Genomic DNA, 17,518 nt, shown 5'->3' on the forward strand with positions numbered 1-17,518 from the left:
TCGCTAGCATTAGGAATATTTGCTATTGGGCCAGTTAGTGTTTATGGTCTACTTCAGCTATGAGAGTCTTTCTTTCCTATGTGGAGTTCATTCCATCAGGTTTAGGAGGCACTCACTGTAAGCTACCTTGAAGCACAGGATAAACCTACGTCCAAGACGTGGCCAGCTACAGCCATAAAATGGTAGATATAGGTATTATCAGCACGTGTCCCACGCCAGGCCAGCCTGAATATCTACGTGGAGAATATTCTGCTGAAAATAGCAAAATAAACCCCAAACATATATATAAACAAGGGATTCTTTCCAGTGATGTTACCAAATGAGAGAATGTGAGAGTGGGGGTGATCAGCAGACTTCTTCAAAGAGATCTCTCCAAAGAATAAAGCCAATATATGAGAATGAGAATCTTGTGAGAGATGATAAGTGTGAGGGCAGATGCGTTCTTAGATTATCTGGTGATGTCAGCCAAAACATGATCCTTTCAAGTAAGCTAAATTGAACTGGAATACTATCATTTGCAAATGAAAAAGTCTTTAGAAGTAGAAGTAGTGACCACTGAAGAGTCCTATGAATAAGAGTGTTCTAAAGAAAGTGCCATGGAGAAGAATAGTATAGGATTAGGGTGAAACTCTGGGGAATTTCCAACAAGAAAGAGCAGGAAAAGGAAGGTAATTCAAAGAAAGCTGGATACAAAGTTGAATGCAGAATTGACAATAGATAATTACTGGGAGGATAACAATTGGGCAAACATGAAGATAGTTGCCAAATGGCTAAAGTTATTGAAAAATATAGACATATTCCTAGAAGGGTAGCATCAACAATGAAAATCTGCAACATTGACTCTCTGACATAGATTCCAAATTATTGCACATAAAGTGATGAAAACAGATTAATTTTATCCAGCATTTGTATGGATTAATTCTACTCCTAATTAAACTCATTTCTGAAATATGTGTGCATTTACATGCCATAAAATGCACACCCAAAAAAAGTGTTTGTATCCTATGACACTACCTTCGAGCAGGTTTTCCAATCTATTTTTTTTTAACTTGTAAAATTGTCTGACTAGCAACTCTCTTACAGTGCGTTGGCATCAGTTGACAGTTGTTAGATAGTATCTTTCATTCCTGTCTAAAAATAAGAAAATAACGTATGAGTTATGTTCATCTTTGGGAACAAAATGTATGGTGGATAGAGAGTCAGACACAGTCTATCAACAAGCTGGAAAAAAAGAAGTTCTGAGTTTGAAAATGTCAGAATTTTTGCAAGTCATGGGAAACAAATCAAGAAGAAAGAAAAATTTCTGTTGCACCAAAATATTATTAGGGTTGGAGAGCAAGTGATCTCCACTTTTGCTGGTGGTAGGGTTAAAATGACAATAACTATAATGATAATTACTAGCACTTATTAAAAGAAAGATAATGTCCAGATCATAATAAATACATAACTGTGAGAAATGAACCCAATTACTCTATATGGTAGAGTTTTTACAGACGGAGAAAATGAGACTCAGTCGATGTTCTAGAATTTGGTCAAGACCACACTGATGGTACCCATCAGCACTGGGATATGGACAAAGTTGAACTCCAGAGTCTTCATTCATTACTCTTTTCCCATATGCCTCCCATATAAAACAACAAGGATTCAAGTTATCCAGCAAGAAGATAAAATTGAAAGATTGTAGACTCTCTTTTTCTAAGGATTAAAAAAAAAAAAAAAATACAACCAAAGACTAGAAAGCGCTGTGTTATTCTTAGTTGAGTTATGAAAAGTAATCCTATCTAGAAGTGGGAAGATAAATGGAAAGCAATCTTCTCAAGGTACATTTCAGCCTTCAAAATATTGACCACACAAACTCTTGAAATGTACTAACATCTACAAGGTATTCTTTGTAGGTAAATTAAAGTGCTGAGGTTTTCAAACTAGAACCTTTTAACCATTATTTAGGTAGAGTGGAAAAATGACTATTTTAAGACAATGGTATAGACAGAAATGTTTACAGATTTCCAGAGTATTCCCACAATTATTATATAAATTAATTGAATCAGTGCAGGTAGTACTCTAGCTTACTAGTGGTTCATGAGTTTTCAGCTCATTAACACTGTTTAAATGTACATTATGCCAAATTATACAGAGCAAAAGTTATTGTGCAAATGATTTTAAAGATCATAAGAGCAAGAACTAATTTATGGAGTACCAAAACCAAACCTAGCCTAAAATGTGTATGTGTGTGTGTGTGTTTGTTTATGTGCTTTTTAAAGCACATCAAAGAGTTGGTAGGATTTATTTCTTTGCTCTAACTGAATGAGAGAACTGATGCAAGCATATTTTCAAAAATTCAATCTTCCCCCAACTTTTTATTTGACCTTGACCTAGACAGCCAGCCTGAGGTACAGAGAAAGAATTCAATCTTGGCCCCCTCTCAAGAGACTTGAACTGCTAACTGGAAAGAAGCACTTTTTGAGGAATAAGAGGCCTGGCTGAACTCTCTGGCCCACTGGGCCTTGGTTAGCACAGAAAAGAGTCAGTTCTGCTTACCTGAGCAATATCATTTAGATAGTGACACCTTTCTTGGTTAGTGTTCCAGGTGGACAGGTTGTGCAAAAAGGTAATGACCATAAGGGAGGACATAGAATCAGCTCTGACAGCCCAGTACACATCCCTGCAGTCGAAACTTTTTCCTACAGTGGTGGTTGGTAGAGAGGTATTATAGGCAGGAATGCTTCTGGAGAGTCAGGAATGATTGTGAGATAAAGGTGAATGGATGAGAACAGGAATTACATCAGCAGGGCTGGGAGGTGGTGGTGAATATTATATGTTCAATCAATACTATTAACTACAGTTCCTGTATTATTAAGAAAGATGTAAAGGTATGGATTCTTGAAAGCCTTAGAAAGTGTATTTCATAGACTCTTTCCCACCTTTGACCAAGGATTTAATTATGTTTTTGTTTCTTTACTTATTTATCTGGGAGGTGATGAAACACATTGGTTTAAAACATAGTTCTTGAATCCAGTCCCTTAGGTTTGAAGCCTATCTCCAGCTCTTTCCATGTTTTCAACTTTGGATGACTTATTTAATCTCTGACTCAGTTTCCTAATAAGTAAACAAGGGAGTGATAGTACCCACCTCGCAAAGTTATTGTGAGCATTAACTGAGTTAAGGCAAGCAAAATGCTTAGATTGGCTCCAGACACAGAATACTCAACAAATGTTTGCCATTGTTCTTTTGTGATAGTTATTATTGTTGTTTGTTTAATATACCTGAAAACCATGTAGTAATCCTTGTGAAACACAGAATGCAGAGCACAGTCCCAGGCACATGCACATGCAAAAGCAGAATTTACGTCCAACTCTAGACTCCTAAGCCCCAGGAGAACGTCTTGTGTATCACATTGCTCTTCACCCTACCTCTGGGGTCCAAAACAAAACAAAAAAAAGACAAGCTTGTACAAACTGCCTGGGAACTTGGCCGACCTTCATTATTAAAAGTGGCATCTATTTCACAGGTGGGACTAGGGCTGGGTCTGACCAGGGATCAGACCACTGCTCACTTTTGTCAGGTGCATTAGCTCTCAGACCACTAGGATGCTATTTAGTGCAGGATTAGTCATTTACTAATTACTAATTACTCCGGTGGCCACAGACCGAAGGTCAGCAATTTTCTTCCTTCACACCAGGAGGATCCAGCATAATAGAGGCCAGACAGGTGATTTGCATACTCAAGAGAAGAAGCCACAATAGAAGAAGGCAGAGGAGGAGTCTGTGTTGAAAGCAAGCAAAGATGAGCACAATTTGACCGGAGCTTCCGTAAGCTTCTCATGGGAACACCTGGCTCACTTCTCCTGCTGGGAGATGGCAGGTTCTTGCATTTGATACTTGAGCGGGCCAGGTGGGGTAACTGGACAAGGTCTGACTCTGGGCCTGCATCACTTTCGCCGGCTGGCAATTCTTTTCCACGCTGAGCATCTGTAGAGTCATCCAACTGTGTTTGCAAAACTTGGTTGTATGTGAGAAGTGTGTTTGTTTTATGATCAGTGTCTTGGGTTTTAAATAAGAATACTGCAGGAGATGATCCCACTATGATCCTTGTTAATGTACCTCTAGGCTAATAAGTACGGAGATGATCCTGCTCTTTGATTTCATGAATAAGAAAATAAAATGGGAAATGCATGACATTTAAAAAAAATTATTGTTATTACTGAGTGTAAAATTTATTTTAACCCTCTCTGTAGTGGCTAAGTTTCAAGTTGAATGTACTGTTTGCCAGATTGTATCTCCTGTTCCTTCTCTCCTTAAATATGTGCTTATTTACTTCCTGCAGAGTTCAATTTTAGAACCCATCAAAGTAGATCCACTCAGACTCTGACTACATTTTCATGCATAAATTCATAGACGTCTTCAGAAGGAATTGCACTTGCATATGCAAATACCTTCTGATGCTTTTTATTTCTACTTTTGGCCTGCACAGTTTTTAATTCATGCAAACACATTACACAAACAAATATGGGCTCAATAACAACATGCAGCATATGTGAATTGTTAATTGCAAAGCTCTGAGTTTGATATGGCCAAGCAACCTCTATTATTATCAATGGAGGGGAACAAGACTAAACAGGAAGCATAAAGGTATATTTGACAATAAAATCCCAGTCCTTGGTTTTATTTTATGTAAATATTAATAATGGAAAAGGTGATAGGCCGATCCACAATTCAGCAATAACCTGGAAGCTACATCTCAGTGCACAATGATCCAGAAGCCAGGATGCACCTTTAATAAGACTCAGGAAGAAGAGTGAACATTTCAGTACAGAATTCTGAGACACAAAAACGTATGCAGCAACAACATAAATGAGACAAAAACTCCAGCAGAAAATGAAAGGCTTTCAACCACGTTGAACGTGCATCACCTTTCAAAATATTTGAGTTTCGTGTTAGTGCAGCTCTGGGAAACAACAGAGAGGTGTCCCAATTTTATTATATTGGAAATGTAAGCTCTCTCTCAGTTCATTAAGCTATGATTCTTCATATTTTTTTTTTCCAATTGTCACTACCTGCAATTTCGGGAACGGTGAGAGCTTAACAAAGCAAAAACACTTGTTGAAGTTACAGATCAAAGGCATTTGATCCGGAGCAATTTTCAAGCAGCCTCTGCCCCCATTTTCTCATGGAGGAGGATCAGCATGTGCTTCATTTACATGAAGATAACTCAGAAAATAAGAAGGAAGATTAAATAAAAATTGTATCCTGCAAGAGTTATAATGGCAATGGAAACACAATTCTAACAGTTTCTCTGTTGATTTATTTTTTCAGTCCTCTGTTAAATATGAAAGCTGGAGCTAGGCTAAGCCAAGAGTGTATAAAAAGATGTTATATAGAACAACCTCTGGATTGTAGATTTATAAACCGTGGGCATAGTGCTAATTAATAATACACACACGCGCGCGCGCACACACACACACACACATGCACGTTTTGTAATAAGTACAAAATAGGAAAAGTAGTTTAAGGAAGCTGAGAAACCAGGACTAGAATTCCAAGCTAAGTTATTTCATTACAAATTAAACCCATTGCCACATTTACTCCCAAGGACATGGAACAAGAAATAAAGAATCAGTGTTATAAAACAAATGATGCAATAACCTAGCAGAGCAGGGCTTAGCCCTTTGGTGCTGGCAGAGTGACCCTTCCCGAGGCATTCGGTAGAGTTCTGTGCCTTTGCTTGTAATTTTGCTGAGCCATCAGTGTAAACTGCACACACGGCGAGGCTGGTACTAGTAAGACATGGAGCTAGAGAGTGAGCTTTGTCACACCACCTCTCAGCACTGCTTTGCTTTAGTCTACGTGTTGATGCATTTACAGCAACCCTGGAGAAGTGATAACAGAACTCTTCATAAATATTGGACATGAAGAGAATGCCAACTGTTAGTGCTTGGGAGAAAAATATTCTCCTCCCAAAAGAAATCAAAACAGTATAAGAAAAGGAAAATTAAGGCTTGGGGAAAGTAGGAGGGATAATTACATCAGTGGAATTGGAAAATAACATACATGTGGCCACCTATGCTCTGAAACACAAAAAGAGAAATGTATAACTCAGAATTAACATCGTATTTTAGTTGAAGGAAAAGGGTGTGTTATTATACACTATTTCAAAGATGTTTTAACCAAGATACACCATTTGTTCAAGGAAAATCTAAGTGAGAAACCCAACGCGAAAAGGAATAGAAATTTGAGGCTTGTAAGTGGACTATGAGGAGAATAGTTTTGAAAAACCACAGATAATCTTAGGTTTTTCAGGATAGAGATTCACCACAGTGTTAGGAATATCCTTTATGGAACCAAGGGTCTGCTGTAGGGTACATCTGTCAAAACCCACCATGGTGAATCTCCAAAAGTAGCCACCATCCATGCAAATCAAGTAAGTTACACAGTTGAGAGCAAATCAGCCGGGGAAGACAAACCTTGTCTAGGAAACTCATCTGACTCCCGGTGGACGAGGTCTGTGACTCGGTTTCCATAGTGCATCCTGCTGTCATGATCATAGGCCTTCAGAGTCTCACTGGAGCTGTAGGATTTCTGTGTGGGCACGCGGCAGTCCTCACTGTCGAGAGAGGAGCTTGTGTAACGACACTCTTTGCCACAGCGTCCTCTGGTCAAAGAGCGGTGTCGCCGGTCCTTTACATCCATTATTCCAGATATGGTAGAATGCTGATGTTTTCAGAAAAGTCAGGCCTGAGTTTTGGCACTTGTCACTTTGCCACCTAAAAACATAGAAGAAAAAAACCAAGACTGTGATTACAAGAAATGTTGCCTTCAGTTCTGATTCATGCTCTGACTCAGACGAAAACGTGAAAATGCAGACTTGGTCAACCCTGCGCAATCTCCTTTGCAAAAGTTTAACGTAAACTAAACAATCAACCTAAATAGAAGAACTTGATACAGTAAATTAATTTTCTTGCTGTCTAATTTAATAGATTTGGAAAAAATAGTAACAAATACTCATCTTTTGATTTTTTATGTATGCACAGATGACATGATGAGTCTGTCACTCTAATGCAAGATCTTACTATGAAGCAATTCAAAGCCAAATTGATTTTATCCTTCTTTAATTACATTCTCTCTATGCTAGAGAAGGCTTGGGTAGAAAACAAATACCACCCTGCCATCCCCACTGACCCCCAAAAATAAAAAAAAGGCAAAGAAAGGTACAGCAGCAGATTTGAGCATAAGACATAAATATGTGCTATTAATACTTTGTAGTGATACCAAGTTCCATGCAACTAACATAACATTTCCTAGCTATGTCTGGAGAATAAGAATAAAAGTTGTTCTCGACATGCAAACAATCTTTCTCCAATTTCTTCAACGAGCTTTTGGCAAACTCCCAGTTTTTCCTCCTTTGCAGATCTGTGTCTTGTAACCAGGACACACCTGGTTACTTCTTCTACCTAGTCACCCACCAACATGATAACTGCTGACAGGCAGGCTTACTGGCGCAGCCACCTGATAATTGCCCCAAGCCATTCTGTCACCTTCATTGCTGGGATACCCACTATAGAACAGAAAAAAAAATGAGGAAGGTTACCAAGTACAGTAGGAAAGCTGAAGGGAAGGAACCTCTAACATATGAACTGGCAACCAGGGAGCCCCACAGTCTGGCATATGACACCCTCAGCCTGAAAGTGTATGCCAAACATCACTCAGAAAACACTCGCCTTCTGCCTAGCAAATATGACCAAAATGCTTAGGCGCTTCCAAGTTCCAAATCATAGGCTCTTATTGATTTCATTTGCCATGCAAAATACCATAGATCACAGGGCCAGGACCTGGACAGAATGGACAAATACGAATTTTAATTAAAATGGAAAATGCAACCCAGAGCCAGGGTGATGATTTTTCTCCAGGCTACTGTTGCTCACTGCCTCCTCAATATGTCAGGAAATACGGGGGGAGCAGATCTGTAGTTTTGAACCCCTCTGCTCTTCCTTGTCGACTTTACCACACTATAATAAGATAGCTGTGCACAGCAATGTGGATGACATTTGCCTCCAGACACCAGAAGCCAAGTAGCCCCTCCCTTGTTTTTTCATACCAGGTGTTCTTCCAGATCTCAGGGACCCCTCTAATTTACACTGTGTGTATACTTTATCAAATATTGCCTGTCATTGCAGACAATTTTGTTTGATAATTGGCAATGAAAAAGAGGGTACGACTGGCCAGGCACGGTGGGTGGCTCACTCCTGCAACTTTGGGAGGCCGAGGTGGGTGGATCACCTGAGGTCAGGAGTTTGAGACCAGCCTGGCCAACACAGTAAAACCCCGTCTCTACTGAAAATACAAAAAAAAAAAAAAAAAAAAAAAAATTTTTGGGCGTGGTGGCGGGCCCCTCTAATCCCAGCTACTTGGGAGGCTGAGGCAGTAGAATCGCTTGAATGCGGGAGGCAGAGGTTGCAGTGTGCTGAGATCCGCCATTGCACTCCAACCTGGGCAACAAAAGCAAAACTCCATTGCTCATAAGAAAGCACAAGCAGTAGCTAGTTTGCTGGAGTCTAGAGTCTCTCACTCAGCAAGTTCAGAAGTGCCTTTGAGAGTCTCTAGTCATGACTCCAGGACCTGCTTAGAGGACATAAGTAGTGTCGACATGTCAGTTTTTGCTGTGGCATAGTCAGTTCAAGTGTCTCCACATTAAGGCAATTTCTAGAGGCCCAAATCTCCTTTCCTAACTTCTAACAAGCGATTTCAACATTTTGGAATCCATACTATAGGTTATTTAAGAGTGTGGCCATTGAGGTCTTAATTGGATGCCAGTCCTATCATGACCACTGGTGAGACAGCCCTTGTCAAAATTATTCCTGGTCTTTTGAACTCAGTTCCCCAATCAGTTGAAATAGAAAAAGATAGTATCTACTTCACAGAGTTTTTGTAAAAATTAATACATACACGGTGGTAAAATTCCTAGTATACTATTTAACACATCATAGGTGCTCAATTAAAATTAGTTTTTATTCTACTCTGAATGATTTTTAAAATGTTTCTTTGTTAGCTAAGGAGTTACAGGCTTGCATAAGACAGAGGAGGAAGATGATGATATGAATCCCTGAAACTCACAGTTCTAATAATAAATCCTAATTTTTAAGCTAGGCTCCAATCACGGAAGACGTTCAGCATCTGCTAAAAGAATATAAGGCTGTGTGCACCAACACTGAGGAGCCACAGGTGGTTTTATGGGAGTTGAGTGTTTTGAGTCAATTTGATGATTTCTTCCCTCTTGCTTCACTGTTAGTTTGTCATTTCAGTATCTTCAGTGTTCCAGACTCATGAAATCTTATCTTCTCTAATTTGCATTGTGCTAGGAAAGTAGACTGACTTTCTACATATGTGTGTGTATGTGTGTGTGCTTTTATTTTATTTTTTACATCATGCTCAGAGTGGGAGCTTAAAGGGTTATAACTTTTTTTTTTTTTTGAGATGGAGTTTTGCTCTTGTCGCCCAGGTTGGAGTACAGTGACGCAATCTCGGCTCACTGCAACCTCCGCCTTCCAGATTCAAGTGATTCTCCTGCCTCAGCCTCCCAAGTATCTGGGGTTACAGGTACCCACCACCACACTCTGCTAATTTCTTGTATTTTTAGTAGAGATGGGGGTTTCACCATGTTGGCCAGAGTGGTCTTGAACTCCTGACCTCAGGTGATCTGCTTGCCTCGGCCTCCTGAAGTGCTGGGATTACAGGTGTGACCCACTGTGCCAGGCCGCAAGGTTTATAACCTATTAATAAAGTTCAAGAACTTTAGTGTTTGGACATTTTGACATCTAATGTGGTTGCTCAGAGATCTTTTCCTGATAAATTTCTCTTTCTTGACTCTGCCCTTGATAGTTAAATTTGTCAGCAATATCACCTCTGGATAAATGATTGAAATTTATATATGATGAGGTAAAAAATCACAAATCTCAGAGAAACTAAATTTCTTAAGGAGCTAGGCAGAGCTCACAGACTGTTGGCAAATAGACATTTTGCATTTAGCCTGCCTATTACTTAAAAACTGATTGTCGGCCGGGTGCGGTGGCTCATGTCTATAATCCCAACACTTACGGAGGCCGAGGCGGGTGGATCACGAGGTTAGGAGTTCACGACCAGCCTGGCCAAGATGATGAAACCCCGTGTCTACTAAAAATACAAAAAATAAAAATAAAAAAGCTGAGCATGGTGGCAGGTGCCTGTAATCCCAGCTACTCAAGATGCTGAGGAAGAGAATTCTTGAACCCAGAAAGCAGAGGTTGCAGTGAGCCGAGATCATACTACTGCACTCCAGCTGGGCAACAGTGTGAGACTCCATCTCAAAAAAAAAAAAAAAAAAATGACCGTCAGTATTAAAAGACAAAGTGGAAGAATTATATATGAAAATCTGGATTCTTGTCTTTAAAAATCAGGCAGTCTATAAATGTCTCCTTCCAGAAAGACAGAATAGATATAATTTTCCCTATTTTCCCTACAAGGTACAGCTAAAAGCCCCGAACATTATATAGAAAACATGTAAGATTATGAAAAGTAGAAAGAAGAGCAGAACAATGAGGGGCCTCAGGACCCAAGGAACAACAGAGGTGAGTTTCCTGGGGTTTCTTTTTGCTATATATATGGCAAAAACAAATTAGATGATAGATAGATAGATAGATAGATAGGTAGATAGATAGATAGACAGACAGACAGATAGATAGAGATAGACAGAGATATAGATTGATACAGATATCCCAGACATGGACCTGGTAACCCGGAGATCTCAATGGGCACAGACAACAAAAGTCAGCCTCCTATATAGCCAAAGGACTATAAAAAGGCAGGCTCGGTCGGGCGCGGTGGCTCACGCCTGTAATCCCAGCACTTTGGTAAACCGAGGTGGGCGGATCACGAGGTCAGGAGACCGAGACCATCCTGGCTAACGCGGTGAATCCCTGTGTCTACTAAAAATGCAAAAAAATTAGCCGGGCATGGTGGTGGGTGCCTGTAGTCCCAGCTACTCTGGAGGCTGAGGCAGGAGAATGGTGTGAACCCGGGAGGCAGAGCTTGCAGTGAGCCGAGATCGTGCCCATGGACTCAAGCCTGGGTGACAGAGCAAGACTCTGTCTCAAAAAAAAAAAAAAGAAAATAAAAGAAAAGAAAAGGAAAGAAAAGAAAAGGGCGGGCTCACAAGAAAGAAAACGTTGAGACAATCTCTGCCCCACTCCAGCCACACACCATGGAAACCGACTGTGGCCCCATCCCCATCTTCAGCAGCAAAAGCCAAGTGGGAAGCTCACCATTCTATGAAAATGAGGCTGCAAGTAGGCACCAACCTCAACTAGAATACAGGAGAGCCAGGGCTTTCAGCCCCTTCCAGGAAATAGTGAAGCTCTCCTCTTCATCCACCCCCACTGAGCATAAACAAGGCACTCCTCCCCTTCTCCACTGGGGTGGTGTGGAACAAGGTTTGGGACAGTCAGAAATTTTCACGGTCCTCCTGTGGTGAGTCCTCTTGCCCCCTATGGTGTCAGCGGATGCCATGTAGTAAGCAGTACTGAAGCATTCCTACCCCTACCACCCAGAGAGGTATCGCTGTGTGTCTCGTGGGGAGCCAGAACTTCCATTCTTCTATCCCCTGGGTTAGCTTCCCCCTCGGCATCTAAGAAGAAACTCCCAACCTTTGAATGTTGACAAAAGCTGAGCAGGGAATTTGGCAGTAATGAGGTAAGTTCCCCATTTCTCTGTCAACAGCCATGTTAGGGAAAATCAGCTAAAACAGAAGGTTTAAATAAGAACCAGAGTCTCATAACATAATATCCCAAATGTCCAGGTTTCAATAAAAAATCACTTGTCATACCAAAAGTCAGGAAGTTCTTAAGCTGAAAGGAAAAAGGCATTCAATAGATGCCAACGCTGAGATGACAAAGATGTCAGTATTATCTGATATAAGCAACCATCATGAAATTGCTTCAATGGACAATTATGGGCACACTTGAAACAAATGGAAAACAGAAAGTCTCATCAAAGAAACGGAAATTCTCAGGAACCAAATAGAAGATGTAAAGAGGACCCCAGTGAAAATTTCAGAACTGAAATATACAATAACCCCAAACAAAACAAAACTCTCAATAGATGGTAGATTGACTTAACAGCAAAGAGGAGGCAAAAAGAAAAGAATGAGAGAACTTGCAAATAATCAGTAGAAATTACCCCAATATATACAACAGAAGAAAGAAAGAAAGAAAGAAAGAAAGAAAGAAAGAAAGAAAGAAAGAAAGAAAGAAAGAAAACAGAAGAAAGAGAAAGAAAGAAAGGAAAGAAAGACGGAAAGAGAGAAAAAGAAAGAAAGAGAAAGGAAGGAAGAAAAAGAAAGAAAGAAAGAAGGAAGGAAGGAAGGAAAGAAAGAAAGAAAGAAAGAAAGAAAGAAAGAAAGAAAGAAAGAAAGAAAGAAAACAGAAGAAAGAGAAAGAAAGAAAGGAAAGAAAGACGGAAAGAGAGAAAAAGAAAGAAAGAGAAAGGAAGGAAGAAAAAGAAAGAAAGAAAGAAGGAAGGAAGGAAAGAAAGAAAGAAAGAAAGAAAGAAAGAAAGAAAGAAAGAAAGAAAGAAAGAAAGAAAGAAAGAAAGAAAGAAAGAAAGAAAGAAAGAGAGAGAGAAAGAGAAACTCACTTAGGGACCTGTAGGGACCTATAGAGTGATGATAAAATGCCTAATGTTCATGTCATCAGAGTCCCAGGAGGAGAAAGAAGGAGGGGCCAGAAAAGCGCTGAAAATGCAGCTGTATATATCCCAACTTTGCAAAAGGCATAAAGGTACCTATTCAGAAAGCTGAGTGAATCCCATGCAGGACAGATCCAATTGCATCCATAGTCTAACTTCTGAAAACTAAAGGCAGTGAAAAAATATTGAAAGGGTTAGAAAAAAAAATTACAACTTATCTATATGGGAAAATGATCTGAACGACAGTGGACTTGTTATCTGAAACCAGGGAGGTCATTAGAAAGTAGCACAACACTTTTCAAGTGCTGAAAGAAAAGAGTCTTCAAACTAGAATCCTATATTCAATGAAAATATCCTTCTGGAATGAAATAAAGTTCAAGAAATTATCAGATGGAGGACAATTAAGAGACTTGGTCACCAGTAGACCTATTTTTTAAAATAGCTAAAGAGTTAGTTCTCTAAATAGAAAGGAAACCATAAAAGGAGGAATCTTGGAACACCAAGAGTTAGTGAGAATGTGGAAAGCAAAAATATGAGCAAATGTAATAAACTTTCTCCTTTTGAGTTTTTAAGAATTTTTCGATAGTTGAAGCAAAAATTAAAGCACTCTGGGATATGATTCTAAATTACGTAGATAATATATTTAATAAATTATATTATAAATAGGGGAGGGTCAGAGAATGTAAAGGAAGGGAAGGCTTCCACACTTTATTCAAACTAGTAAAATAATGAAAGGAGTAGACTGTGATAAGATATGTATGTACAATGTAGCAACTACAAAAGCTATACAAAGAGATGCACTCAAAATTACTATAGGTAAGTAAAACTGGAGCCCTATAAACTGTTCAGTACCCCACAAGAAAGTAGGAAAAATAAAACAGAGGTATGAAAAGTGCAGAGAATATGAGAACAAACAGAAAATTAAAAATAAAAGGGCAAACTTAAGCCCTAAAATAGCAATGCTTTTTTAAAATGTAAATGGTCTTAATATATTGATTAAAAGACAAAGACTGGCAAAGTGAATTAAAAACATGACCCAACTCTATGGTGTCAATAAGAAAGTCATTTTGTTTCATTTTATCTTTTGACAAGGTCTCTTTCTATCACCCAGGCTGGAGTGCAGTGGCACAACCACAACCCACTGCAGCCTCGACTTCCCAGACACAAGCGATGTTCTTGTCTTAACTTTCTTAACTTCCTGAGTAGCTGGGACTACAAGCGTGTGCCACCTTGCCTGGCTAATTTTTGTGTTTTCTATGGAGATGGAATTTTGCCATGTTGCCAAGGCTGGTCTTGAACTCCTGGGCCCAAGCAATCTACCCTCCTCAGCCTCCCAAAGTGCTGAGATTACAGTCACGAGCCACCGTGCTCCACCAAGAAAGTCATTTTATATATAACAATCCAGGTACATTGAAAATAAAACTTAAAAAAAAAAGGTATCATGCAAATATCAATCAAAAGAAAGCAGGAATGACTATATTAATATTGGATTAAGTGAACCTTACAGGCAAAGAAATTACCAGAGATAGGAGCATTATAAAAGGGTAAATCTTCCAAGAGGACGTGGCAATTCTAAATATGTATGACCCCCAAAAACATATCTGCAAAATATGTGAAACAAAAAATGATATAACTGAAAAAATATTTAATGCACAATTGTATTTGAGTTCTCAACACCCAGGTCTTCAAAATTAATAGAATATTTAAATGGAAAAATCAGGAAGGATATAGAAGATCCCAACAACACCATGAGCCAACAAGATAAATCAACATTGACACAACTCTCCTCCCAACAACAGCAGGTTATAAAGTTTTCTCAAGTGGGCATGGAGTTTATATCAATATAAACCATATCTTGGACCATAAAACATACCTCAAACATTTTTAAAGAATTAAAATCATACAGAGTATGTTCCCTGACAACAATGGAATAAAACTAGAATCAATAATAGAAAATAAGAAGAAAATCTCCAACACGCTTCTAGATAATCCATGGGTCAAGGAATTCTCAAAGAAAAAATCAAAATATACATTAAAGTGAATAAAATGAAAATACAATATCAGTATTTGCAAAATACAGTTAAAGCGGTGATGAAAGGGAAGTTTATAGAAGTAAATGCATACACTGGACAACAACAGAAAAAGCCTCCAATCAATAATATAAGCTTCCATTTCAAAAACTAAGAAAAAATAAGAAGAAAAAGACATAATGCAAAAAAAGGGGAGGGAATAATAAACATAAGACCCAAATCAATAAAACGGAAAACAGAAAAACAATAGAGAAAAACAATTAAAAATTTGTTTCCTTGAAAAGATCAGTAAGAATGACAAACCTCTAGGAAGACTGACAAAGAAAAAAATAGAAGACACAAATTATCCACATCAGGAGTAAAACAGGAGATATCATTACAGGCCCTGAAGACATGAACAAGATAATTAGAGAACATAGCTGGCCCAGCATATCCATGGGTTTTGCCATATCAGATTCAATCAGCCTCATATTCCACCAACTGTGGATCAAAAATATTTGGGAAAAATAAAAAAATAACCATACAACAATAAAAAATCATACACATAAAAATCAGTAAACACTAAATCTATTGCATCCATAGTCAAACTTCTGAAAACTAAAGGCAGAGAAAAAAATATTGAAAGAGTGAGAAAAAAAATTACAACTTATCTATAGGGGAAAAGGATCTGAATGACAGTGGATGCAAAAATCAATAAATAATAAATATAAAAAACTATACATAGCATTTACATTATATTAGGTATATAAGTAATCTAGAGATGATTTAAAGCATACAGAAGAATATCATAGGTTATATGCAAGTCCACCATTTCATATGAGAGACTTGAGTATTCGTGGATTTCAGTATCTGTGGGACATCCTGGAACTAATTCCCCGTGGATGCCGAGAGGTGATTGTACTATAAACAGATCGATACACAATAAAACTTTGACAAACGGACTAACTACTCAAAAAACTCAAAGTATTACAACTCTTCCAATATGAAATATTACATAGATCATTTGAATGATCTTATAGTTATTAATGAAATTGAATTTATAATGTCACAGGTCTCTCTCTCTCTGTCAGACACACACGGACACACAGACACACACAACACACAGTGAACAGGCTCAGCTGGTTTCACTAGAGAATTTTACCAAATATTTAAAAAAGAACTGACACCAGTTCTACGACATCTCTTCCAGGAAATTGGAAGGGGATCATTTTCCAATTTATTTTATGAAGCTACGTATTACCCTCATGATTAAACAAGACAAAAATAGTACAAAAAGAAAGAGCAAAAGAAAGAAAGAAAAGAAAAGAAAGCTAAAGACCAATATTCCCTTGGTATATAGATGCAAAAAATCCTTATGATAGCAAATAAAAAATCAGTAATATATAAACACAATTACGTCATGAACAAAAGAGATTTATTCTGAGGATGCAAGTCTCAGAATTCAATATTTTAAAGGCAATGAATGTAATTCATTGTATTAAAAGGCTAAAAAAATTCTAGTCACAGTATCTCCCCTGAGAATTCAAAGACATAATGATGTCTGCTCTCACCAATCTTGTTGAATATGGTGCTGGAACTTCTAGATAGTGCAATAACACAAGAAAGGAAAATAAGAAGCATATAGATCAGAAAGAAATACATAAAACTTTCCCTGTTTACAGATGACATGATTGAATATGAAGAAAAATCTCAAGGAATCTACAAGAAAACTCCTAGAACTAATATAAGCAAGTTCCTCAAAGTCACAGGATATAAGATAAAAATGTAAAAATCAATCGCATTTCAATACACTAGCAATGAACACACGGGCACTGGAAATCAAAACACAAACCACTTAGAATCACTAACAAAATGAAATACTTAGATATAAAGCTTTCAAAACGTGCATAGAAATTATATGGTGCAAACTACACAACACTAATAAAAGAAATTATAGAAGATCTAAATAAATGAAGACACATATTGTGTCATGGATTGAAAGACTCAACAGAGTAAAAATATCAATTCTCCTCAAATTGTTATACAGATTGAATGAAATTCCTATCAACTCTTAGCAAAAATTTTTGTAGGCATAGATAAGTTTATCTTAAAGTATATACAGAAAGGCACAAAAACTGGAATAGCTAAAACAATTCTTTGAAAAAGAAGAAAGTGGGAGGAATGAATCTATCCATTTTTAAGACTCATAGAGCCACAGGAATCAATACTGTGTGGTCTTGGAGAAATAGACACACATATTAATGGATAGAATAGAGAACCCAGGTACATACCCACACAGCTCTGTCCAACTCATTTTTAAGAAAGGTGCAAAAGCAATTCAATGGAGGTAAGATAGCATTTTCAACAAAGGGTGTTGGAGCAATTGAACACCCACAGGGAATAACAAACAAACAATAAAAAACTTGTTAACTTAGTTTAAATATATATATATTCGTATATATACATTATATACCATACATATGGTATATCATATATTTTATATATAATATACCATTATGTAATATATACCCTATATGGTATATATGGTATATAATATATATGATATATATTATGGTATGTATGGTATATACTATGTATATCATGTATTATTATATGTATAATATAATGTATAATAATACATAATATGCATTATACACCATATATATCATATATAAAATATATACCAATAAATACTTTGTATATTATATTATATATAATATATTATTATATACTACATAATATAATGTTATATCTAATATAATATAATGTATATAATCTATATACATATAATATATAATA

At 37.6% G+C, this 17,518-nt stretch overlaps 1 protein-coding gene across 1 annotated transcript in view; it reads right to left on the reverse strand.

Annotated features, from left to right (window-relative positions):
- Positions 1-17,518, reverse strand: part of LOC140709957 (teneurin-2-like) — a 395,171-nt gene that overhangs the window by 79,627 nt on the left and 298,026 nt on the right. The window contains exon 3 of the mRNA XM_073010538.1: positions 6,461-6,760. Coding sequence (XP_072866639.1) covers positions 6,461-6,686 — 226 coding nt within the window. The 5' untranslated portion in view covers positions 6,687-6,760. The remainder of the gene's footprint in view (positions 1-6,460; positions 6,761-17,518) is intronic.

Source organism: Chlorocebus sabaeus, chromosome 23 (genome assembly GCF_047675955.1).
Source record: "Chlorocebus sabaeus isolate Y175 chromosome 23, mChlSab1.0.hap1, whole genome shotgun sequence".
NCBI lineage: Eukaryota > Metazoa > Chordata > Mammalia > Primates > Cercopithecidae > Chlorocebus > Chlorocebus sabaeus.